Below are 24,921 nucleotides of genomic sequence, written 5' to 3'. Positions count from 1 at the left end.
TTAAAAGTGTGTATCATTGTATTGCACACTCTTAAGTGTCAAACAACATGTTCATCAACAGTTCTTACATTAAAGAAAAAGTCCTGTTCAAGCCATGATTGTGATGTAAATGTGCATCATGGAGTTGCACAAAGCGAAGTTCAGGTGGATTCGATTGATAACAATAAGTCAGGTAAGTGTTCAGAGCAGGAAGGAGGAAGTTTTTTTTCTCCTCCTAAGATTGTTAAACTTGTTAATGCACAGTCTATATGGGTAACACCCCCTCCTCACTCTCTCCCTCCCCTCTCCAGGAGCCGTATTGAGCTGTGGGGCTGGGACATTCCTGGTTTGACGACCAGCTCCGCCGCTGCCATGATTTGCTGAGCAATTCGACACTGGCTTCAAAGATGCGTGTGTGGAAGAGGCAGCGGTAGAGACTGAGACCGAGAGCTGTTGGAGAAGTTACAATAACGGGATAGACACAGAGAGTGTGTCAGCAAACAAAACAGGACGTACAGCTTATAAACACGCGGACTCCAAACTTCCCAGGAGGAAACTCTCTGCTACCTCAGTTCGAGTTTAGAACAGGGGTAGTTGTCGCACCTTGGCCCCGAAGTCTGCGCTGCTCCGCGGGGCTGAAGACTTTCTTTGACTCGCTCTACCTCCGGCTGTTTTCATGTTCCTCCCGTCGTCTCGCACTTTGAGCCCGTGTCTAATGGAGGGCCCCGTACGGATTTGCCTCCAGAAGAATGCGTTTTGCTGCTAATTCACCCGACGGCTCGCAGCTTTTGCCCTCCTGCAAGAGAGGTAAGGACGGGAGGCAGACAGGGAGTCCCGGGCCGGCTGGCTGGGAGCGGGTTGGGGAGAGGCTTCAGTGTTCGAACCAGGCCAGCTGGGCTTCTCTTTTAACGATAACAAAAGTAAAGGTGACGTTCAAAGGAGCAGAGAGCTCCGCAGTGGCAGTGTAATCAGTTTCCCAAACATTACCGTGTTTTCTTAACTTTGTTTTGTGGTGAAAGTGGAGCAGCGGCACGGAGAGGCAGCAGGCTACATGCTGTCTGTGTGGCAGGCTGCTAAACGGGGGCGCCCGTGTACACAGATTCATATTTTGTACATGAATTACTGTCCCCTTGATAAACCATAACAGCACATACATTGACATTACATACTCTGACTCCAATGTATTTCTTTAACACGTTCTGCTCCTTAAGGTCCAGTTTTTACTTCATTGGAATGACATCTCTGGTTATTCAAAATATGTTTCTGTATGTAGGCCTATGAAGTGCAATAATATGATTGTGTTGGCTTTTGGTGACTTCAGTCTACATATTATTACATTATTGGCTTTTTGCTCAAAATTCACCCATTCAAATTAGAATCATCATTCAGCAGTTATCTGTCATCTAAATGTAATCTGACGCGTCTCAGTGTATTGTGTTGTCTCAGAGGTGAATCAAACAAAAGAAAAGGGATACATATTTGTTTGGTAAACAGCTCTTGGAGGCAGGGACACTTAGCTTTACATCCCAGTTGAAAACAGATGGCCTTAACTGCATTTTCTGCTCTTTGAAAAATGAAAGAGCTTTTTTTTTTTTTAAAGAAATGGCAAATATGTCCCTCCATTTGACACATTGGTGTTACTGTCATAAAAGGAGGAAAGGATCTTGCTGTATATGAAGCATTACTTTGTTCTAAAGTTATACTTTTATTATGAAACTTTCTGCCACAGTTACCACTGTGCAGGAACGTGGTGGCTAAGACTAATATTTCAAGTTGTGTTTTTTTCCTCTCTCCAAAGACAGAGAGCCTTTATTGTTTTAGATGAACCCTCTCAGGGTGTCATAAATGTCAGTTTGGTAAATCCATGTTGGTATTGCTGTAAAACTTGGCAAGTGCACAAGTTACTGTGCAAAGCGTACAAAGGCAACTGTACCTTTCTTCTTGCAGGGTGTTTTTCAATGTTTACTGATAGGGAATGGGATTTTGGATTTAAGATTAGTTTAGTTACACAAATGACAATAACATTACAGGCAGAAGGGATTTTTTTTAATACTTTGAAGATGCAGATGTATAACTCAGTCTGATAGATCAGTTTCTTTATTCCAATCTGCACATTTTTACACATTTCTTCTATATATCTTCTTAAAAACAATATTCCAAAAGTAAGATACATTTTGGACGTGTCAAAAAATGCCCTTACTAACAGCTCAGGAGTGCAAGTGTGTGCAGGAGCTTATTCTACTCATGTCTCGCTGTGTTGTGATCCGCGCCGCTGCACCTCAGGAACTTTGAGGAAGACAACTCAAACTTTATACTTATAGACAGTCAAACACAGACTTGACTTTGAAATTTAAACATGAACCTACTTTGTTTGAATTGCAATTAATGTAAAATAAGGGAAGTGTGATAATAATATTATGGCTGCTCCTCACTCATTTCCCTGAAGTCATTTCCTCTGTCTGCTCTTCACCCCTATCATCAGAGCTTCACAGAGTCTTTTGTTACATAGGGGTAACTCTCAGAAAACTGCACACTTAAAAGTTATCGAGAACAAAGTGTTGAATCCCTCCCCAATGCATGACATCCAGTCAGTCGGACACACATGGCTGCTCTCAGATAAAACACTTTCAAGTTCAAACAGATGCTCGTGCATTGTTGCGTCGGAAGGGGACAAGAAGACACTTCCGATGCCTTTCAAATCCTTTCAGTGCTTCCCAATATTGGGTGAGCTTTTGACAGGGGCAGAGAGAGGTTTTGCTCTTTGTGTTCGGGCGTTCACTTTAAAGGAGAAATCCTCCCTCAGGTTTTGATACAGAGTCTTGTTACTGAGTCAGTTTCCTTTAGCCTGCCTCATTCTGACTTTGCCTTGATTGTTCTCTCCCTCCAGTGCATTGCATTCTGGTCAGTCTGTGGAAAAACAGTTTCTTTTTTTGTTGCTGGAAATATGTCAACACAGCATTTTTTTCACAGCAATTACAACAAAATAAATCCAAGCTACAATACCAATAACTTTTGGATTTCAAGCTGAGCATAAAGACCCGTGGAGTATTTTTAGTATTTTGTGGAATTTTCCCCACAGCAACTTATTGGTAATGTGATTGAATCAGACAATGGCTGAGCCTTTGAGTCATGTTTTTTGTTTTTGTGGCTCGTAGGGAAATTAATAAACCATTAGTGGCCCGGCTCTTATCAGACAGACCCTGAACAAAGCACAACTATGCCATTAAGCGAGCTCGAATAATGTTTGAGCCATTAGTGTGCTTGCTAATGATAAACACATGTTGCTGTAGGAGAACTATGTTAAGTGGGCAATTTGAATGTAAGCATGTGTAATGATACCAGCCACTGCTCTCATAATGGCTCTTTTGATTTTTTCTGATGCAGTATTATAATCAGAATCCGCACATGCTCCAACAATGGCAAATGATTGTTGAATAGTGGCAGTAAACGCTCAGGTTTCCATCGTAACAATCAGGTTTCATTAAAGGTAAAAGGAAGTGAGGGTATGTATGAGTAAAAATCATTTACCATTGAGCTCAGGGGGGTTGTGGTTTGCTTTTTCACCATTCTGTCCGATTTTATACATGAAGAAAAATCAATAACCCAAAAAATAGCGGCCATATGAAAATAATTGATAGTTACAGCCCTACTTTCAGAATGTTGGTGATGGTTAAGTGGATGAATGTCTATTGGAGGTCAATGTGGTGGGAGAGGGTGTGTCTAAATGGGGGACTAAAGTATATTTTGGGCACCTCCCATTCTCCCGTTTTCTTGGCCATGCAGTCTTGAGGCCAGGCAGCTAACCTCAGCCCTGGCCCCAAAGTGAATGGAAGTGATTTTAAAAGCTGAATCACAATGTGGTTGGGTTGTTTATTTGGTTTCACACAGTGATCTGTCATATAACTGCTATGAAGGATTAACCTTTTGGCTGAAAAAAGAGTGGTAAAACAGGAGAATAATCAAAATTCTGAGCAGCCACCTTATTTTTCATCGTGACAACATTTTGACAGATATAATGCAGTTTTTTTGTTTTTCTAAATCTCTGAAGCTTAAAGAATGTCTGCTTCTTAGTATAATAGAGAAAAATTAGTGGACTGTTGGCGTTTGACCAACCAAGCAACTATTCCCAAACTACAAACCTGGCTAGTTTGAACCTTTGGAGAACTTATTTTACCCTCATTGCTCAAGGATTGAGTCATACTGCAGCATTTTTCCCATTTTCTAACGCTGGCCTTTACTCCGCGAGCTTCAGCTCCCATTCGTCAAGGACAGACCCAGAGCTCAGGCCCTAATAGATGGACAGAAGGAAGTTTTGGGCAGCATGCCAATGAGCCCCCATGTTCAAGGAGCCAGGGGGGTGCTGATTGACAACACCCAGCAGCCATGAGCAGGGGGTTGATGGGAAAGATGGGCAGGTCACAGTAAGAGTTTGAGTTCTTGTGACTGCTGGGCTGGTGAGTGCACCCTGCAGCTGCAGTGCTAACAAAAAACACTTTAATTTTTCCACCCTCCCTAAATGTATTCGAGGGACAAGCTGTGAGTGGAATTGGATAAAGTGGCGCTGTGTTGGAGAAGCCGTGAAGGCAAACGCAGTAGCTGAAGGTGTCACTGAAGTTTACAAGAAGCTGTCATTAGTAACACTTGTTATCTGCGTTGAGCTCACACTTTCATTATTTTAACTACACAACGCCTATATGTCTCCCAGAGGGACCCCCTCCCCTATTTCTTCCATGTCCCCCTACTCTGACAGATGATCCAAACAGCCCGACGCTGACTCGCTTTACTATGCAAGCATGTTACTCCAGCAGGTTACAGATAGGCCACATGCTTCCTCCAGGACGACTCCTCTGAAACGTCAAAGGTGAGCTGACTGTAGCCTGCTTTTAACAGATGGTCGTATTGAGTTTCTAAAAATTCAGAACCTTGAAGGACCTGAAACTGGATAATGACTTTCAAGACCTTTAAGAAATGAAATGAGAAACATCAGGGCTTAATTGTTAAGACAAACAAACAGTTTTTTGGAGCAGCAGAAACAGATGTCCTAGCCAGCCATTGAAATGAAGCGGGACAAATCTGCACAGGCTGGAGATATGCAGAGCGGGGAGATCTGCTTCTTCTCTGATGATGTTTTGTTTTCTGTTAATGCAATGGAAGGACAGGGCCTCGACTAAATATATATGTCTACGTTGTCAATACGATAAGGGAATGTAAACCAATACCACACACAGCGCTTTGAAGAAAAACGCACTGTCCAGGCGGGTCCAGAACATCAGATGCTCAAAATAAGTTTGTGGGACAAAGATAGACACTTTTACTTGAGGAAATGAGATTGTACTGTTTGCTTAGAACACATTTTACAAGTAGCTGGTGGGCTTGATGAAAAGACCAAAGGACTGGGAGAGACTGCAAAAGACTTTGTTGGTCCCAAGCCGTTGAAGCACACTGCAAGTCTTTTTTAGCCCTACGGTTTAAAGTTAGTTCTTTTTTAGATGCCTTTTTATGATGTGATCATTGGTGGGAGTGTTTCTTTGGGTTGTGTAGCTGTATTATTACCTTTAACATGATCAAATTATGTATGACTGAGAACAAAAAGTTCCCAAGGAGGGTTTGACGTGGACTTTTACACAATACTAGCAAATCGCCAAAAACAACAATTCTTCTCATTATTGTCAAACAAGTATCTCCGATGAGACCCATTGTTTCTTGTCTTGTGTAACATTCTTAACGAAGCCTCAGCCCTAGGGAACATTTCAGGGAGTGAACTTCTGAACCAGACCCTTGCTGACAGCTATCGCAGCAAAGTATTTCAGAACATTTGTGGGGATTTTTTTTTCTTTTTTGCATCCTCAGCGTCTTCCTGTTTGCAAGATTCATTTCTTTTCCCCTTCCTGAAACTGACCCTACTAAATATGCCTGACTTAGTCGCCTCAGCATGGGCCCCCAAGAGTCTTTTCTTCTTGAAACTGTGAGCAACCGCAGCTTTCTATTTCAAATGTTGAACCAATAAGTCACATCTGACATGGGTTTTCTGCGAACCAGAATGTGTGTGTGCTGTTGAAAAGCCAGCACAGGGATCAGCAAGACTATATTAAGGCAAAACTAGTGGCTGGCACTCCCCTCCGGCTGACAAACACGCTACTTGTTTGAAGGGCTGTTTTTCTCCCTGATCAGAGTGTGAGGCAGTGTGGGTACTCCTGCAGCCTGCCCCTGGGCCTATGGTTATGGGTGCCATTTTGGGCCTTCCTTGATCCAAGATGTATGCCCTTAGGGAGCAATGGAAGCCCTTATTTATAAAAGATATTCAATGTAAGAAGAGGAATCCAAGTCAGATGGATGATTGGTCCAGCCTTCTTCATTGTTCTGGAAACATTGTAGCAGACGCATGGAAAACTGCAGAGATATTTCTGAAAACTATGGTCTGACTGACTTTAATCAAGTAAAATAAGCCACTGTCATCGATGAGCTGTAGTGTAGTGTAGTGAACACACACAACCAACACTTAGTTAGTATTCGCCATGGGTTCTGTATTATTGTTTTTCTGTTGTGCTTCTCTTGGAGCCATCAGAGCACTATGTCATCTGCCAAAAGTTATTCTTACCTTCAACACTGCAGCAATGAGCAGCCTGGACCCTAAATATGTTGCAGGGCTTTTTTAGATTTGTCCACGAGCCACAAATGGAAACTTAGATGGTGTGCACGTGTTGATGTATCACCACCAAGTTTGTTTTGTGATCACTCGATTGCCGCACAACAAGCTTGGAGTGTTACAAGTCGAGACGGATAAACATTTAGACAAACTAAATAAAGCATTTACACGCTCTGTTAGGGACTGCATATTTATCTTTGGTTCCTCAAACTTGTACGTACAAGGGAGCTGGTTTGTTTGTTTGGTTTTCGGCAAGAGATTTGTGGACTTGGTGAGGAAGACTAATTATATTTTAACCTTTTTACATGTGTTTGTTTTTGTTCTGCTTGCTGGCTGTGGAGTTCAGGCAACGCTTTCTGTCCCGTAAATCCTCCCCCTGTGAATTTACGGCCGTCGCTCCATTATATTTGCAGAGTCAATTTATCATTCTGAGAAATTAAAATACTTTTGTGTGTACTTACTTTCTCACGCCTCTCAAGTGACAAACAATGAAGAGGCAAACACCCTGAAAGCAACCCAGTTGGATTTTATTCCTGGTTGATTTTTTTTTTAAACTGACCTTGCCAAATGTCCTGTTAGTATCCATTCGGACACGCTGCTGTCATATTGTTTTTGTTGCACATGTTTGAAATTAAATTATTTAATGTATGTTTTAGTTTGAAAGTACTTCTGGTCTTGAGCCAGGGACCTATCAGGAGGAGACTGAACAGAAACTGTTGTCTGCGTCTTTCGCCGCTTGTTGCCGTAGAGACACAAGCAGTGATGGAATCCAGGAGAGTTAGGGAGAGACGAGAGACAGAGGGGGGAAGGGGTGGGGGCAGCTGGATCACATCACTGTGTGCCCATAGCACACAGGCCACACAACAGCGTTAGCAAGCGCAGATAGTGTCATGACTCCCCCGGAAAAGGTAGACATTTTCAAGACATTTGGAAAACTCTTATCATTTTTCCCTCCCTTGCATCAACGCGTTTTCCCATCATCTCTCTAATCAAGGCTGATATTAAGGAATGTGAATCTGTGGCCTCTTCTGCTACGGTGCAACGACTGCACAATCCCAGCTCCCCTCTTGCCTGGCGTGATGAATCAGACTCTTGGCACATGTTGAAGATCAGTGTTCTAACGCACCCTGCGGGCAAGACGGACTTCTTGTGCATTCCTCCTTTCCATCAGAATTACCTTTTTTCGTCTGAGCAGACGTTACCCTGTGGGCTGAAAAGCCTGTGAAATCAGCCGGAAGGACCCAGAGTGCTCCGACAATGGGGAAGGGTTGTTAGTTACATGTGCTTTGCAAAAGGTCTGGAGGTGGCCTTGTATGGTGGCGATACCCGGGGATCTGTTTCCAGTGTCCGAGGCTGCTATTGAGTTTCGCCTCTGTGGTTAATCCCGCTGTTCAGGACCTTGGGAAACAACCGTACCTCCCCACCCTCCTGTCTCACCCCTTCACAGATTCCCAGGAAAAACAAGGCATTGCAGAACAATCTCCAATTAAGATGGGTCTTACATACTGTACCATTCAGTCCCCTCTGTCTCAATCTTTCTCCCTCCCTCCCCTCTCTACTCCCCTCTCAGCTCTCTGTTTGTGTCCTCGGCCAACAAGCCTCAGGGCAGAATTAGCGCTGTCTCCCAGGTCCCGGCCCTGGCACTTTGGGAGGGTTGGGCTTTGGTGAACGGAGATGTTGGGAGTATGGAGGGGGGGGTTGGATGTGTGTCCTTGGTAAACAGGGCTTTGTGGGATGTGACTGTCTGATCCCTGGGGGCCTCTTCTTTCATTCCTCCTCTCTCCTGATTCCACACCACGGCCGTGTTGTCAGGGTTGAGGCGTATCTGGGTTCTGGGACCCGCTTGGCCTCGCTGTTACCCCTCGCCTCCTAGACCGCTTGTGCTCTGTCCTCCCTCAGACAGAGAGAGAGAGAGAGCACTGTCTGAAAAGCAGATTGTCCTTGAAGATGTATTTTAATTTGGTCTTCTGCAGTCACTCTCACTTTAAAGGATTTATTAAGAACACCCGTGTTAACTTTCCCCAGGATGTCAGGTTCCGACAAGGGCAGTCATTTTGCATTATGGGTCAACTGAACCCTTCCAGTGCATCTTCTCTTTGAAAAACCAAGGGACCCCTCTCTCCTACTAATTCCCTTATTTGATTCCAAATCATGTCTCTCTTTCTCTCCCCTCCTTCAGCTCACTCTCCTTGTCTAAGTCTGTCCCACTTTTAATAACGTCTCAGTCTTTAATCAGACAGAGTTAGGCCATACCAGAGGCCCAGTGTTTCCACTCATTAGTTTCCTCTGTGGCCCTGGGCTGCCTCAGTGGGCTCACCCAGACCAACAGAAGAAGCCCATAATGGTCCCCTAGAGTCTCTTCTCTCAGGAGGCTCTTCCCAAGTTTTTGGGCTGAGCTGAATATAGTCGGGCTGAATCATCAGTCAGTTTTTGGCAGACGTGGAGGCGAGCCATTATCTGTACGTCTTTCTCTGCGCCAGATAAAGAGGGAGGAGAAATTAGTCGGGGCTTGGCAACTTTTCCCCTCCCCAGTGAATGTTTCACCTCTTCTTACCCCCATCTCCTTTTACTCCTCTCTAGAGAACCTTCTTTTCTTTTTTCTCTCGTTTGCTCACCCCCTATTGCCTCTCATATTCTTGTTATGAATTTATCTCCATTCTCTTGTGTGCTTTTCTTTCTCTGTCTCTTTCTGTGTGTCCGTCGCTCTTTCTTTCTCTGTGGAGCTGAGGAATGTGTGCGCTGCAGATCCTCTGTCCGTGAGATGTGGGGCGAGTGCCGACAGGTTTGGGGTATAGCATGTGAATCAGCCTCAGCGTACAGGTCAGATTAGACCATCATACCAGAAAAGACTTGCTCTTTCTCTCACACCCCACTGCCTTTTCACTCTGAACATACTTATCTCTAATTTTGAGATCTGTTCCGTTCCAGGCATTAGTTACACTTCTTTCTTTTATTTAACTCTCCTGTCATGTTCGGGTCAATTCAGCCCGATTAACTACTTTTGTCAATTATAAATATGGTGTTTTACATTTGATTGCCTCAAGGCCTTATGAACATATCCAATCATCTCTTTCATTGAATTCTGAGTGGTTTAGTCAACTTTGTAACTCCTATGATGTTCCTGGTCAGAATTGGCCGCCATAGGAAATAAATGGGTAACCCAACAAAATGTCAAAATGTCATTTTGATTTTCTATTCTTTCTATATTTCACTGCAGTTATTCGTGTAAACCAGTAGTCTGAGGCACTGTTTACAGCTTAAAAGGGTGTTAAATTAAATTTGGTGTTAATTCATGTTTGGTGTGTTGCAGTTAAAACCGACCAGACAAATTTCACCGGGAAGTATACCCTTTTCTGATTTATTCCACTCTTGGATTGATTGCTGAAGCAGACAAGATTGCCCCGTTATCAAATCAGCGTTGGCTTCATGAGGTTTGCGGTTCACCTTTTTTCTTTCAGGTGTGCGGTCTTGTGAAGCGAAGAGGCCAGGCCCCCTGCCTCAGTCAGCAGCACCAGTTGTGACCCGTTCCTCCTCTGCCCTCCAGGTCTTTGATGCTCCGCCGCATTGCTTTTGTCCCTGTTTACCCAATATGACAGGGATATGGGCCAGCCCCACATGCGGGCAGATGGGGCTTTTTAAGTATTTCCTACAGAGAGGAGGCAAAAAAAATGCAGGTGCTAACCCCCCTCAGAACTCGAACCTCTTTCCCTTCCCTGAGGGCGGGCTGTCACTGTGTTTATTTTCTCCTTTGTCATCACCGGAGATCCCTCTTGTCGTACAAGGGGATGTATGGGGCTATTCCTAGTCTCTGACTTTTGTATTACTCCCAATTTTGATAGAGAGTTGCCGCCTCTCATCGTAACATCTCTACTATGGATTCCCCTGGAAGGGAGCTTGATGGATCCAACACAAATATATAATAAATGAAGTTACAAAGATGAGTGAGCGACAGAAGCTGTCTAAGAAGACTACTGTTTGTTCTCACTTTTCACACTCTTAAGCCAGGTGTCAGTCAAACATTTCCCAAACACACATGGGTCAACCCCCAAGCCCCAAGAAAAATAGGAACTTTTCCACTTGAACTCACTGACACTATCCTCATTTATTTTCATAAACTGTCCCTGTGTCTATGTATCAGCTTTCAACGGTGCAGTCTGTTTTGTATGCAAGATGTCTCTTCAATTTATAGCCGCTCGATCGCGCCTTGAGAATGGCCATGCATCTGCAACCTAAGTGCAAAAACAGGAGGGTAACACAAGATCAGATTTGGGATAGGAGGAGGAAAATGTGGAACACAGGCTTTTTTCCCAATTTAATAGTCTGGATTTTTTGGGAATAGAAGCAGAGGAGTGAGGCTGCATATCAACTTTGGACCAGAGTAGAAGGCTCTCTGGCAAAAGTCTTCATTTGACAGAGACTTTCCCTTTGTCAAAGGGCTGCTTTGGCTTATGTCGACTCAGGAAGAAGCAGGACTTGCCTTTCCATGCAGACAGCATGGGGACAACTCTCTGTGATGAGGGATACAAGATATCCTCGTGGTGTCTGTCTCCAGTGAGGCGGCTTCATGGTGGCGGATGTCAGAGGAAAGCCAAACAGATAAGAAGCAGGGATGATGCCCCTGTGTTTCCTCGTTGAGCCAGATCGATGGGCCAGATAGGCAGCTGTGTGTGTGTTTACACAAGGGCACCCAGTCGGAGCTGCAGTGCCCAAACTGCTCGGAGGACGCAACTGGTTAAACTAAGACATAAAAAAGAAAGGTGAACACAAAGATCGAGAGAGGAAGTTACAGCATCGACTCCGGTATCTCATCGCACTGTGCCAAGGTGCCTGCACTTGGCTGTGCATTTTTATAGCGCTGTTGTTATTATTGTAATTATATATCATTATTGCGGCAGAGAGAGAAAGATAGTTTCCACTGATGACATGGGGGCAGTGTGCAGGGCCTGTTGCAACTCGTGAGATGGAGAAACGCTAGCCTGCAAGATGTGGGTTTGATCTGCTTGAATGAGCATGCAAAGTCAAACTGGAGCCTGAAATGCAAAGTGTATAGCACATTCATAATGTATGTCCTAAAGTCAAACAAAACAGATTGTTGTTCAGTCAGAATCAGGCTGAAATTGAGCGATCAAGAAAGAAAGATGATTGTTTTTTACCAACTTTTAGTGCTAACTTTCACATTTTTTTACACCTGTTTTTTTTTTTAAACTGTGAAAATGAGTGTGAGTGAAACCGAGAGAGCTCGAGGTGACCTTTGGGGGGCCGGTCCAGGGCCACCAGATACCCGCTGGGCCACCCTCTCTCTCGCTGCTTTTCCCTGACCTTTGACCTCAGGGTGAGAAGTGGGTGTGAGCCAGGAGCTGGGAGAGTTTATTATTTCCTGCCTCTTCTCTCCTGCTCCTCTCAGGATGCCCTCAAAGAGAGAGAGGGAGCAAGATGAAGAGGGTGAGGATGATTACAGGGACACAGCCTTTGTGTCTCTTTGACACAAAGTGAGATCATAAAGGAATGAAAACGTCCCCTAGCATCACAACTAGTGCTGAAACAATTACTCAATCAACAGAATATCAAGACACATGATAGATGATTAAGATTTCAGTCCGATAAGCAGGTGCAAATGTTCAAATTTCCTTTGACAGATTATTTTAAATGGAACATATTTGTTCCCCAGTGGCACCAACCGTTCTGCAGAATCGAAGGCAGGCTAAACACATTAACCTGCTTTATTGTCGAGCAGGTGAAACAATGTTTAGGTTGGGTTAGAAACACGTTCAGCTTCACCGATCCCACCCAGACATCATCCCTTTTAATTTGACCCACCCCTTCAGCCCTAGGTTTGGCCCTTCCGCTAACGTCTGCGAGCCACCGGAGAGCCAGTGTGAATATCACAGCTGGAAGGCCATTGTCCCTCCGGCCCTCGGGCTCAAACCCTGGTAACCAACCAGGAACCTGGGATCAAAGCTTGCCCCGGATTACTCTTAGAAAAAGGAGGAGGAGGTGCCACAGTCGAGCAGGGTTGGGGTGGGGGGGTTAGGTTGAAAAGGATAGAGGAATGCTCCTAATTACGTGCCCTCCAGTGTCTGGGCCCGCACTTCAGGCTACAGTGAACCTGTGAGGAAGCAACACAGTGTGACAAGAAAGTGATATTAAGAGTGAGGCGACAGTCTCTCCACGGCCACTCCATTAGCGGGAGATCCCAGCGGGCCCAGTGGGAGAGAGAGGCAGGGGGGGCCGAGAGGCTGGACGTTCCAGTGGGTGAGAACAGGGGTCAGGGAAGAGGGTGGGAGGTGGAGATCAAGGAGTGTGTAAAGAGGATGTGTCGTGAAGATTAGAAGGATTGTCGTACAGGATTCACCCCCCCAACCCAGCTCTGAAATCTTCCTCCCGCGATGATTGTTTGTGTCTTACCTCTTCCTCAAGAGGCTGCTGTCTGTCCCCATGCAGAGCTCTGGTTTGATGTGGTTTTTTTGTCTTCCCTGTGTTGCAGGTTTGCTCAACAGCCAGGTGCGTGCGCGCTGGGCAACACGGCTGCAGGCGGGGGTCTAAGTGCACCATGGACAGTGGCCTAAGGGTCCTCCTGTCCACTGTGCTGTGTCTCAGCCAGTCCCTGCTCATCAGCTGCTCATGTAAGTTGTCCTCCTTCTGTACGCTTACCTGGGAAGTGGTGCGATCACATTTAAACAAAAACTTAAACGGCACATATTGGAGCAAATAATTGAGCTATAGAAAAGGTGTCATTATTATAGCACAAAGACGATCACCTACTGCAGCTCTAATCAAGTTCCATCCGTTTTTAACAACAACATGGCAGCTAAAAAAAAAAGTAAGGATATAAAGTATATTGGACCTGTATTGGCCAATAAACATGTCTGCTTGCTAGATCTATTAGGGGAGTCTTTCAACAATTATTGCAGCTTTTTTCTTTTTCTTTTTTGTTAATTTTTTTTGTGTAGGATAGCTTTATCCTGTTGTATACTAGAATGCTAAAGAAGCAGATAGCATGGGAAGCATCACAGCAGGCAAAACAAGGGTCTGGTGCCTCTTGACCATCAAACTTACTTGATTATTTAACTGATTATTTTCTAGATTTATTCTTTGGTCTTTGAAATGTGAAAAATATTTGTATGTTTTCTTTTTTCAGACAAAAACCCAGAGTTTTTCTTTAAAATGATATAAACCAGAGAAAAGCATAAACTCTCCATAGTTTAGAGGCTGAAACAGCATTTTAAGTTACTTTTACCTATACAGTTAAGATAAATATATTCTAAAAAAATAGAGTTATAGTTTTTGGGATAAGTCACCTAATTCTTAAAAATGTAATAAGGACATTATCTCTTTCCACATAATAATGTGTATAATTTGCATTTGTATAAAAACAACCCAGTAAATACCTCAGTAAAGACGGTTAACCTAAATACCAAAAAAAACAAAAAAACAACTTTTGGTATAAAACTGTCAGCATCGCTTTCAGGTATTTGTGACTTACCTCAGAGCCATGCAGATAGTTTTTGACCAGAAGATGTGTTTTTTAAGCTTTTTGTTATTTGGGTCAGGAGAGCAACAAAATCTGAACCTGTTTTTCTCCTCCTCAGCTCAATACCCCTCTTTCCGCTCTGAGCCTGCGTCCTTGGTTCAGAATCAAGGCTCTGTTGCTCATCTTCGATGCTCAGTAAGTCCTCCATCAGCTGTGGTCTCATGGCGATTCGGAAGCCGTCCCCTGGACAGGGACACCATTCCTGGTGTTGAGCTCAACGACGGCTCCCTCACCATCCCTTCCCTTCAGCCCGGGCATGTTGGCGTCTATCAGTGTGTGGCACGCTTAGCTCACGGGCTGGCCATCATTAGCCGCCACGCACATGTGGCCATAGCAGGTACGGATACGGAGAATTACCCTTCAGTGTATACTTCTAGTCACTTCAAAGCAGAGGGGTGAAAAAAGAGAGGAAGTTGCCTTGAAAAGAGGAAGGCCATTTTGTGAGTGTTGAACACTTGCAAAGAATGCCTGTCCTCGGCTGCCTGCTGCTGAGTGGCGGAGGGGAAGGAAGCAGTCGGAGTTTTTTTACTCAGGCACACTTCCAAATGCCTCTTGAGCGGTATCCTTAATGAGCCTTGGGCTTTCCTGTGTAGTGTGTTATGTTCCTGCTGGGATGCTGTTCGCTGTTAGACCTTACACTGAGGGGTTGACCCTGATCTGGAACTGTATCAGACATACATAGAATCGCTCACTACAACAATAAACAAACCCAGTGATCCAACACAAACACTCGAACTCAAGGAGCGCTGTTTGCCTTCGTTCTTGACTCTGCTGGAACTAGAATGTCCAGTGTTTGGCACAGAGAGTGAGTTTGGCTGAATGAGTTTTCTCTTTTTCTGCAGAAATATCTGAATATGAAGACGGCCGGCGGCGGTCGTTATCAGTGCAGGAAGGCAGCTCTGTTCTTATCGAGTGTCCTTTGCCGCACAGCGTCCCCCCCGCCCTGCCCAGGCTTCGAGTACGAGGGGAGCGGATAGAAGTCTCCACAGGTTTGTTTGAGATTTTTTTGTAGTTTGCTTTTGACCTTTGTTTTGATTTTGATTTGATTTATTTAAAATGTGTAAAACAATAATACAAAAAATAATGATGAAATGAAACAAGAGAAGTATGATACTGTACAAACTTAAACAGTGTCAAATTGATGAATAAAAAATATTATTGAATTATAAATGATATATAAACAAATGATCTACCTGATAACACATCCAAAAAGGGCTGGAGGAAGTTAACAAAAACTAAATCATTAACATTTTTTTAATATTGTTTGTATTAGACCATCGTAAACAATGCACAATGTGTCTTGATTGTTGTTGTTTTTTTACACGATTTGCTTAAATAGAATTGATATTCATGAAAATGTACTTCTCCACAACGTTTATTGATTTCACCTCATGCAATAAGGTGTCATTATTTAGTAGATATCATTTTTTAGGGGCTGCTGTTCAAAATGACAAAAGCCATCAACATCTGAGTTTGGATTCTATTCTATATTTTATTTGGTATTGCTCTTGTTCCCCCTATCTCTTTGTCCCGCAGAAGCATGGCTATCAAAAAGCCATACAAGTTTTGATGATATGGCAATTTAGTTCGGTCAAACTTAAGCCAGTCATATTAATGAAACTGCAACAGCAAAATGAAACTACTATTATTATTTCCTTCACCAGAGGAGCAGCTCAGCCAAAGACAGCAAATAAACGTGTTGCTCAGGCCTCTATTCTGATATTGCAAAGTTTCTCTGTGCCATTACTGAAAGTGTTCTTTCCATATCTTTTCAGATGACTATTTAGTTCTTCCGTCTGGAAACCTCCAGATTCTCTCTGTGTCAGACCGGCACCAGGGCATGTATAAATGTGGTGCATTCAACCCTGTTACCGGGGAAACCGTCATGCAGCCTCATGGTACCAAGCTGTCAGTGAAACGTAAGTCTGATGACGTTTCATTTAAGACTTAGGAGTGCTCATATTAAGCTGTAAATTATTTTATTTGGGATCTGTTTCGGTGCTTTGATTTTAATATAGTGTTTTAAACAGCCTGAAATTGGGATTGTATTATATAGTTCGCTCAAAAACTTAAATTAAAGTTGTTTGGTTACTTTTTTATTGCCCCAGTCATGCTATATAGGTCTGCTTACAAGTTAATTTTTCTCTGTTTGTTTAGATTCAGATTCCCCCCCTCCTGTGCGGATAGTTTACCCCACCGCCCCGCAGACGCTTTTGTTGCAGCAGTCTCAGCCTCTGACGTTGGAGTGTGTCGTGTCTGGAAGTCCTGCACCAGCAGCCAAATGGTTAAAGAACGGTAAGGAGGTCACACCGGGGCCTTCTCTCCAACAGAACAACAACCTGCTCTTTGTTGCTGTGGCAAGGAGCGATGAAGGGAGCTACATCTGTGCTGCCGAAACGCAGCAGGGGACTGTGATCAGCGCTAACTATACTGTGAATGTTCTTGGTAAGAAAATCTCCATAAGGGGTTTGTCAGGATTGTTTGCATCAAACCACATGGTGATGATAACCTCTCTACTCCACAGAGCCTGCATCTATCACTGAGGGCCCGACCAATCTGATCGTCTCTCCTGGCTCCGCTGCTCGTTTCACCTGCGTAGCGACAGGAAACCCTTCCCCTAACATCACCTGGCTGTACAACGCTGACCCCATCACCCCATCAGACCGCTTTCAGATCTCTGGATCCTCACTGGTGATTACAGACGTGACGCCGCTGGATGGGGGAGTGTTCCAGTGTCTGCTGGACAATGGGATTGGCTCTGCACAGTCATTTGGAATCCTTACGATGCAAACAGGTATGTGTATGTCCTCTTAAACTAATTAGGTGCTTTATTAAAGGCGCATCCCAGCTTGTATTAGTTATTTAAAATGTGTTTATAAAAGGCAGGCAACAAAAAAAGATGCCTCAAGACACCTTGTGTGTTTTTTCAGGAAATTAATCTGTCAAAAATGTGTATACAGTATATTTAGTTATTTATTAGGAAATTAATCAGTTAGTGTATAAAATGTCCGAAAAAATTAAAGGATGCCCCTCACATCCTCAGAACTAAATTAGATTGCCTGTTTAATCTGACTAAAACCCAAACATATTCAAATAAGAACAATTAAAAATGCCGAAAACCCTCATGTTTTGTCTGCTGGAACCACAAAATGTTGTTTTGTTTGACATCTGAGCATTTCCAAGTCGTACAGTCAACCGCTGTCTCAAAGAAAACCAAAGCAACCACATTGTTGTCTTGTGCTTTTATCGTGAAAGGTGAAAACTAGAGGAAAGGAGCTGTGCTGCCAAGGTGAAAAGCCTTAGAATTATTACCATAACACCATAATAAGTATGTGTGCAACCCAGGCATTATACTCTTCCCTTACCGAATATCGAGCCTTGATTTTGTTGGGACATTACGATGATGTGACAGAACTGCATAGTGATACATTTCAAATGCTTCATTTCCCCTTCAGAACACTAAACACCCAACGCCACATTGCCACCGACTTATCACACATGAGTTTGTACGCTGATAGTGAGGGCCTTGCAGAGCTCAAAGAGATAACAGATCCAAAGAGGTGCATTTTAAGATGTGTCACTTGACTATAAATGATGACAAACATTGTTCCCAGTGTTTTGAAGGGTTAAGGCATCTTTCAGGGCTGGGTCTCTGAGTGTCTGCATATACAGTATCCACAGGGAGTCCTGTGTGTGTGTGTGTGTGTGTGTGTGTGTGTGTGTGTGTGTGTGTGTGTGTGTGTGTGTGTGTGTGTGTGTGTGTGTGTGTGTGTGTGTGTGTGTGTGTGTGTGTGTGTGTGTGTGTGTGTGTGTGTGTGTGTGTGTGTGTGTGTGTGTGTGTGTGTGTGTGTGTGTGTGTGTGTGTGTGTGTGTGTGTGTGTGTGTGTGTGTGTGTGTGTGTGTGTGTGTGTGATGGGCTGGTAGGGAGAGGCTTAGCCAAGGCCGCCCTCCTCCTGAGCCTTGAACTGAGCTTGAGCGTGAGAGTGAGCTTTGTGCACGCCGTCGGGGATAAGCCCCCGGACACTGGAATGTAAAGGAGTAGCCGTGGCGGGTTATGACGAGGACCAGACCACCCGGCTGTCAACATCATACACAACTGCCTTTTATTTATTAACACATCACAACGTCCCCCCCCTCCACTCTCACCCAATGCCTCCCCTCCACGCCAGGGCCCCATTCCAAGCTTGGCTCCCTATCTGCAGAATGATTTCAGCTACATAAGGGAGGACAAATCAGACGGGATCAGACGGCTTCACACCCACACAGGAAGAAGAATGAGATTTCTCTTTGCTGCAGCGTACACCAAACAGAACATCAGGCTGATAAGATGTGAGGTCGACTCGCTTGTTTTTTAGGTACCAGGCACCGCCGCTTATCGCCTGCCCTTTGCATTCAGTGTAAACACTATCATTGATGTCAGTGCTCTGTTATTATTAGTAGCAAATCTGTTTGTTTCCATCACCATGACAACAGCCCTCTTGCATCAGTGAAGTGGGGATGTGCCACAGGGGAGACGTGGTGTCATTGTTTCCTCCCGGCTAACACACGTTCCAGCTAGCCGCCACACTACAGCCACAACAAGGGCTGAGTGGATTATTATATCACTTGAATGACAGGAAATGAATCATATTTAATGTCATTAATAAGAAATAAAACATAGGTTCCAGCCCCTTGTTTAGAGATTTACTCAATATCTTTTGACCGCGGATTATACATCTATATAGTTTATTTATTCCTACATATACTATTATGACAGTATCTTTTATTTCTTTTATGTCTTAAGTAAATTGTATATTGCATTGTTGGAGGAGCCTGGGCCAGATTCCAACACCCTATAGCTTTTGTGCTATACATTATATGTCCAGAATCTTAAATCTTGGTCCCATAAAATAGTTTTTTGGGAACATAACAATACACTCTTCTACTATTTTCTGACATTTTCTAAACCCAATTGATTAACCGATCATCTTTTAATGTAAATAATAATGGTCCCGTCCTCCCAACTCCAGGAAAGAGCTGTTGTGTCGTCCAGGCCGTCAGTCAGGAATGTAAAAACACACGTTCACTTGTCCTCCAAATAAGCCCAGCTCTGTCCAAACCGAGGCTCTCGTCTGTGCTGGTAATCCTCCGTGATTTACTATCACATTTACTCCCAGGTGTTCATGTGTAATGGACTGACCTTTTTTTTCCGAGAAGGAGCTGGCAGCGTATCCCCGTCCAGGTGTAGTAGCACTTACCGAACATATATCACTCTGAGTTGTGAGGACGGAGCGGGCGGCGTGGCCTTAACTGCCTCTTTCTGCATGGCGGTGCCCCGGCTCTGGTTAAGCTATGAGTCAGAGCTGTGGAGAGGGCAGAGGGAGAGAAGGAGCGGGAGTTGGACTGGATGTATTGCTCGGGTCTGATACTCTCCGGTATTTTAATGGTTGGCGTGCGGAATGTGTGGCAGCTGGCCACAATCCCAGGATCAGGTTTAGTGTTACCAGCTCCGAGCTTGTTTGTTTAACAAAGTGAACAGCACCAACTGGACCCAAAACCTCGCCGCCTTAACCTCCTTCCTCACTTGTTTGAGTTTTAATTCGATTATGGTGCTCTTTGACCTCAGTGGCGTGGCTCAGATCATCTTGTGGGCTGTGTCGTCCAAACGTCTGTGAAAAATTCCACCCGGGCTCTGCCAAACCGGTCTCAGCAATAGTAAGGCTCACAGCTCGTATGATACGCCCAGGTGGACTGCCCTGGCTCGGGCGAAGATTGAATGAAAAAAACAAACAAAGTGTGATTATGCGGTGCTGCCGAGATCCAGGTTTTTCTTGTTATTTTATGTAGATTAAAAGGCTTATTCCAAGTGTAAAACTTTCCAGCACTGCTTGTCCTCTGTGGACATGCAGGCCACCTCGGTTAGTCTGACTGAGTCACTTTGTTGCCATTGCTTCAGCTTTAATTACATTGTGCTTTCTCCAGAGACTGTGTCCAAAACTCAGCACCACTTAAATCTAAACCTAATAACACTGTTTTAATGCAGAGTTATATATGTGAAAGAATTAGTTTATATGATGTTTCTGTTTCATTTAGGAATGCAACAATATACTGTGGCTGAACATATAGTTTCCCAATTTTTAGATAAAAAAGATGAGAAATCAAAATCAGGTTTCTTGTACAGTAGGTTTAACACTCAAGCCTTGGTGTTTTGGTGCTTATTGATAGATAGAAAATAACAGATAAAAGCTGCAAGAGATGATGAGAGACATAGATAGAATATAACATTGACAATACAAATATGAAAACAGGATGATCAAGTATGAATATGTTTCAAAATCTAAATGAAGAGCCTATTATTATGCTGAAATGTTTAATATTTTCTACAACTATGGACCAAAAGCTTACTTTATTTGACACTCATAAAACAGGCGCTAGTAGACTTTTGGGGGTTTTCCTCTTCATGTATTGAAAATAACCCTAACTCCCTCCCTGAAATGCCTTGATTGGACTCTTTTGTTTACATCCGTATCATGGTGAAATCACTATGTAACACTCATGCTTCTATTGATTAGCGCTCCAACACATTGTATGTGACAGACTCTGGGGCGGGACATCTCTAAACGGTTGACCAATCACAACAGAGCTGGCCATCTAACCAATCAGAGCAGACTGGGCTCTGGTTTCAGACAGAGAGTGAAAAGATGAGAGAAAAATAAAGGGTTTTTTGAACATTAAAGCAAGAAGACCTCTTATAAATACTCTTGACTTATTCCCAATAATCAAACTTAGTGTTTGTGGACATGTTTAAATTTAGAAAATGTTCAAAAAGAATGATGGGTTTTTTCCCCCCCAGTTTTATTTGTCTAGAAAAAAGAAACGTGTGAAATCTACTAGAGAGATAAGAGGTTAAATGTCAAATGCATTTTGAACGTAAACCTCTATAAATTAGAACAAACAGGTAGGAATAGTTTACCCTGAAGAAACGTTCCAGTCAAGGTGGAATCAGTAAGGAATTTTGTCACACATTTGAATAATCTTTAATTTCCCCTCCCTGACAGATCCACAGCTGGGCTCCACTGCCAGTGTGCTGCTGGAGGCTTCCCCGTCGCTCAACCCCATGCAGAGCGATGAAGGCCATGAGCGCTTCCTGACCGAGGACGAAGGGGAAGCGGTCAATGTGCCGGCCGACAGGAGCGAGAACCGACCTACTCCGGAGGCGCCAATCATCACCAGCCCGCCTCAGACTCACAAGCCCGACATCTACGACCTGGAGTGGAGGCAGGGGCGGGATGGAGGGAATCAAATCAACGCCTATTTTGTCAAATATCGCAAGGTGAGGGGACAAACACTCAGCCATGTTGTACTTCTTTATGCCATCTTCATAAACCCAGATTTTAGTTTCCCCGAGTTCCTAAACCAAATCTGAATGGATAAATGAAATGTAAAATCCAGTGTTTGCTTCGGTTATTAAGCTCGCTCTGACTGCAAAACTGCAGCGATATGAGTTAAGACTCCGTTGGCAGGAAGAGTTGGAAATTGTGACATAAATCTCAGGGATGTTTCTGAGGCTGTTCCCTGTCTTTACTCAGAGGCTGTGGAGGATTATTATAGAACGACACATGATTTTGTTTTCCGTTTGTCATTTTTAGTCACGTGTTTTTATTTGTGTGTGTCTGTCAGGTTGATGATTTGGGAACAGTGGTGGGCAGCTGGCACACAGTCCGTGTCCCTGGCAGTGAGAAGACCCTGCGGCTGTCGGAGCTAGAGCCCTCCAGTCTCTATGAGGTGCTGATGGTGGCTCGCAGTTCAGCAGGAGAGGGCCAGCCAGCCATGCTTACCTTCCGCACCGGCAAGGGTCAGTCAACAAAAATACTTCATTTAAAGCAATTTTAACAGTTTTTGTATGCGTCAGTAATTTACATGTGTAGTAGGCTGTTTAGTGTTTCTTGTGGTATTCCTGGGAATAACGTTCCCCTGGAATACTCCACTTCACTAGTTTTCCAGCACAGCTACAATAGAAAGAGGAACATTTTCGGCTGCTGGAAGTGGAAATACAATAAATAATTTTCAACCATTCTAGCATTTGGCGCCAGCACCTGGCACGATGATGTTAGTTCACAGTTTATGTCACCTTAGAGATGTTAATAACTGAAGTAGAAACAGATGAGAAAGGCTGATGCTAGGTAAATATACAAGACATAAAATAATGACACGTGATGCTAAACAACTTCTGGATGATTACAAATCACATAATTACCATCATAAAAAGTTAAATGTCCAACACATTTATGATCCTAAATACAATCATAATGGCCAGTATCATAATCGTAGTGTATGACTTTCACTTTTTGTTTTTGAGACAAATAAAACTAAAACAACCGCAAATGTACCACAGCAGGGTTGACTAAATGTTCCCTGGTCAGAAATATGTAAATCCCTGCCAGAAACCACAGATATGATTGTATCTCAACGTTGGTTCTTAGACAAAATCGTCCCTGGCCAAAAACAAAATGCCAACCAGACTGTACTATATGTATCCAACTTGCCAGAACAACGGCAACTCCCTAAGAATTATTTGACCCCTCAATAAGGTCTTTTTTTTTTTTGTCTAAACTGTATTCAATCATAACGTTCAATTGTATTTTTTGTCAAATTTATCTCCATAGATGAAGTTGTTTCCCAACCTTCTTCACATTGACAGAAATACAATTGTAGTGTATAAAGAAATCATGTTGCTGCATACAAACAGTGATAAATACAAACATATACAGTATGTACAAAACAGATTTTACGGCAGTAAATGAACAAAAAATACACGCTCAAATACCCAAAAAACAATTCAAATAAGTGATTCATTCATAGTTCATGTTTCTCTTTAGAGATGCTACAACATTATTTTTCTTGAATTTTTCCGTAACAATCTAATCCTTAAAACTGTTAAATTGGATACACATTCACACACTTATCTAAGCAATGACCAAGTCTAACTGCAGCATTGTCGAGCGGAAACCTGAAACCCTCCCTGATAAAACCCGAGCAGCTCCGGAAACCAGGAGGAAATTTTAGATTTCAGAGCCAACATCCGGAGCTGTTCCATATGCTTTTTTGTGGAACTGATAGCCCTGAAGACCTGTTGGGCTTTATTTTCCTAACTCCCTTTCCTTTTCCTCTCTCAGAGAAGAGCCCCACCGTCGTCAAGAATCCGTCCAAGCCTCCCGTTATCTCCGTGCCCCCTAAAGCTGCAGAGGACAAAACGCACTTTGGTGTGGTCATCCACGACAGAGGTAGGTCTGCTGTGATGTTGCTGCAGCTGCTGTGCAGGGAATGATTGTGGGAATTTTTTGGGGGATTTTTTTTTTATAGAGTTCACGACTGGGCTGTGTTAAATAAATCCCCGAGCTTAATGTTCAGATGTGGTCTGCTTTGTTTCTCTGTGCTCGGAGTACAAACCGTGACACGTTAGTTGACACCCTGTACTTGGAAGAAAGATGGTGTAAGCAGAATGCTGCACAGTTATAAGTCAAATGTGTGTTTCTGTGTGAGTGCATGTTTACAAGCATTACAAGTGGGACTACTTTTTTCACTAACCCTCATTTCTCTCTCTTACTCTTTCCTGCCCTCTCTAACTTTGTGGCTAAGAGCCGAGGCAGTAAGTACACATTCCTCCACGTCATGCCGTCTTTTTTTTCTGTCTCTGTGAACTTGTTCCATCCTTACATGAGTCGGGATGCAGTGATGACGGTTGCCAATTCTCTCTCTGTGTGTTTTTTTTAATTGGATTCCCAGAAGTTTGCCTTGCTCACAGGGTTATTCCTTATTTCTTTTCTTCCCCCAGTTCCTGAGGCCCCAGACCGCCCTACCATCTCCATGGCAACTGAAAGCTCGGTGTATGTCACCTGGATCCCGAGAGCCAATGGAGGGTCTCCGATCACAGCCTTCCGGGTCGATTACAGACGCAGTCGCAGTGCAGAGTGGGTCGGGGCTGCGGATAATATCTCGCCTCTCAAGCTGTCCGTGGAAGTCCGAAATCTGGAGCCTGGTGAGCTTTCACATAGCTCAATACTATAGTTATATATTAAAATTGTTGATAATTTCATTTTTTATTTTGTAATGACAAAAGTGTTGAAGCATGCAATCACTATGTGAAGCAACAATCATTACGTTTTTACAGCCTGTAAGATATCATCAAAAGTGTGAAAAGTTTCAGGTAGCATATCTATGGAAGCACAAAGAGGCCAAAGGACAATTGTGGTTATCAATGTTTTAAGCATGATCTATACATGTATCTACTGAGTTTATCATCTACAAACACGTGATAAAAGAAATGTTTTGCTGCGATAATCATTGTAAGTTTCTCCAAAGAGAATTGGGTTTAATTTTTGTTAATGTGTGTTGTTGTATTCCTGATTTTGGCCACAAGAGGCTGAATTGCACCACTGCTCTATCTTCTAAATAGGGCTTAAATCATTTATTTTTTAATAATTATTTTAATTACAAACAAGGTTCATATTTTGAGTGTAAGCATTTGAAATGTCATTTACCTGTCGTGTCTTACTTTTGGCTAAAAATGTATTGTATCGTTAATGGATTTTAATAGGCGCCGAGCTACCACATGGAAAAAACATGAATGCTTTTAGTTTATAACATGGGCTATTGCTGCGTTTCTGGCCTCTTTTGGTCTGAAACAGCAGTTTTGAACCTTTTTTTTTGTTTGTCTGGAAAATGTTTCCGTCATGTTTGGACAAATGAAATATAGTAATACGAAAATTATCCTGCCAAAAAAATA

The 24,921-nt window shown here is 43.3% G+C and overlaps 1 protein-coding gene across 1 annotated transcript in view; it reads left to right on the top strand.

The window, feature by feature from the left end:
- Positions 1 to 293: 293 nt before the first annotated feature.
- The window catches only part of cdon (cell adhesion associated, oncogene regulated), a 33,010-nt gene continuing 8,382 nt past the window's right edge, over positions 294 to 24,921 (top strand). The window contains exons 1-11 of the mRNA XM_063906207.1: positions 294 to 786; positions 13,110 to 13,248; positions 14,215 to 14,493; positions 14,999 to 15,145; positions 15,932 to 16,075; positions 16,314 to 16,601; positions 16,681 to 16,950; positions 21,194 to 21,468; positions 21,816 to 21,990; positions 23,312 to 23,419; positions 23,971 to 24,174. Coding sequence (XP_063762277.1) covers positions 13,176 to 13,248; positions 14,215 to 14,493; positions 14,999 to 15,145; positions 15,932 to 16,075; positions 16,314 to 16,601; positions 16,681 to 16,950; positions 21,194 to 21,468; positions 21,816 to 21,990; positions 23,312 to 23,419; positions 23,971 to 24,174 — 1,963 coding nt within the window. The 5' untranslated portion in view covers positions 294 to 786; positions 13,110 to 13,175. The remainder of the gene's footprint in view (positions 787 to 13,109; positions 13,249 to 14,214; positions 14,494 to 14,998; positions 15,146 to 15,931; positions 16,076 to 16,313; positions 16,602 to 16,680; positions 16,951 to 21,193; positions 21,469 to 21,815; positions 21,991 to 23,311; positions 23,420 to 23,970; positions 24,175 to 24,921) is intronic.

The sequence above is a fragment of the Eleginops maclovinus genome, chromosome 18, assembly GCF_036324505.1.
Source record: "Eleginops maclovinus isolate JMC-PN-2008 ecotype Puerto Natales chromosome 18, JC_Emac_rtc_rv5, whole genome shotgun sequence".
In the NCBI taxonomy this organism is placed as follows: domain Eukaryota; kingdom Metazoa; phylum Chordata; class Actinopteri; order Perciformes; family Eleginopidae; genus Eleginops; species Eleginops maclovinus.
The sequence above is the reverse complement of the archived record's forward strand: the minus strand, read 5'-3'. Positions and strand labels throughout refer to the sequence as shown.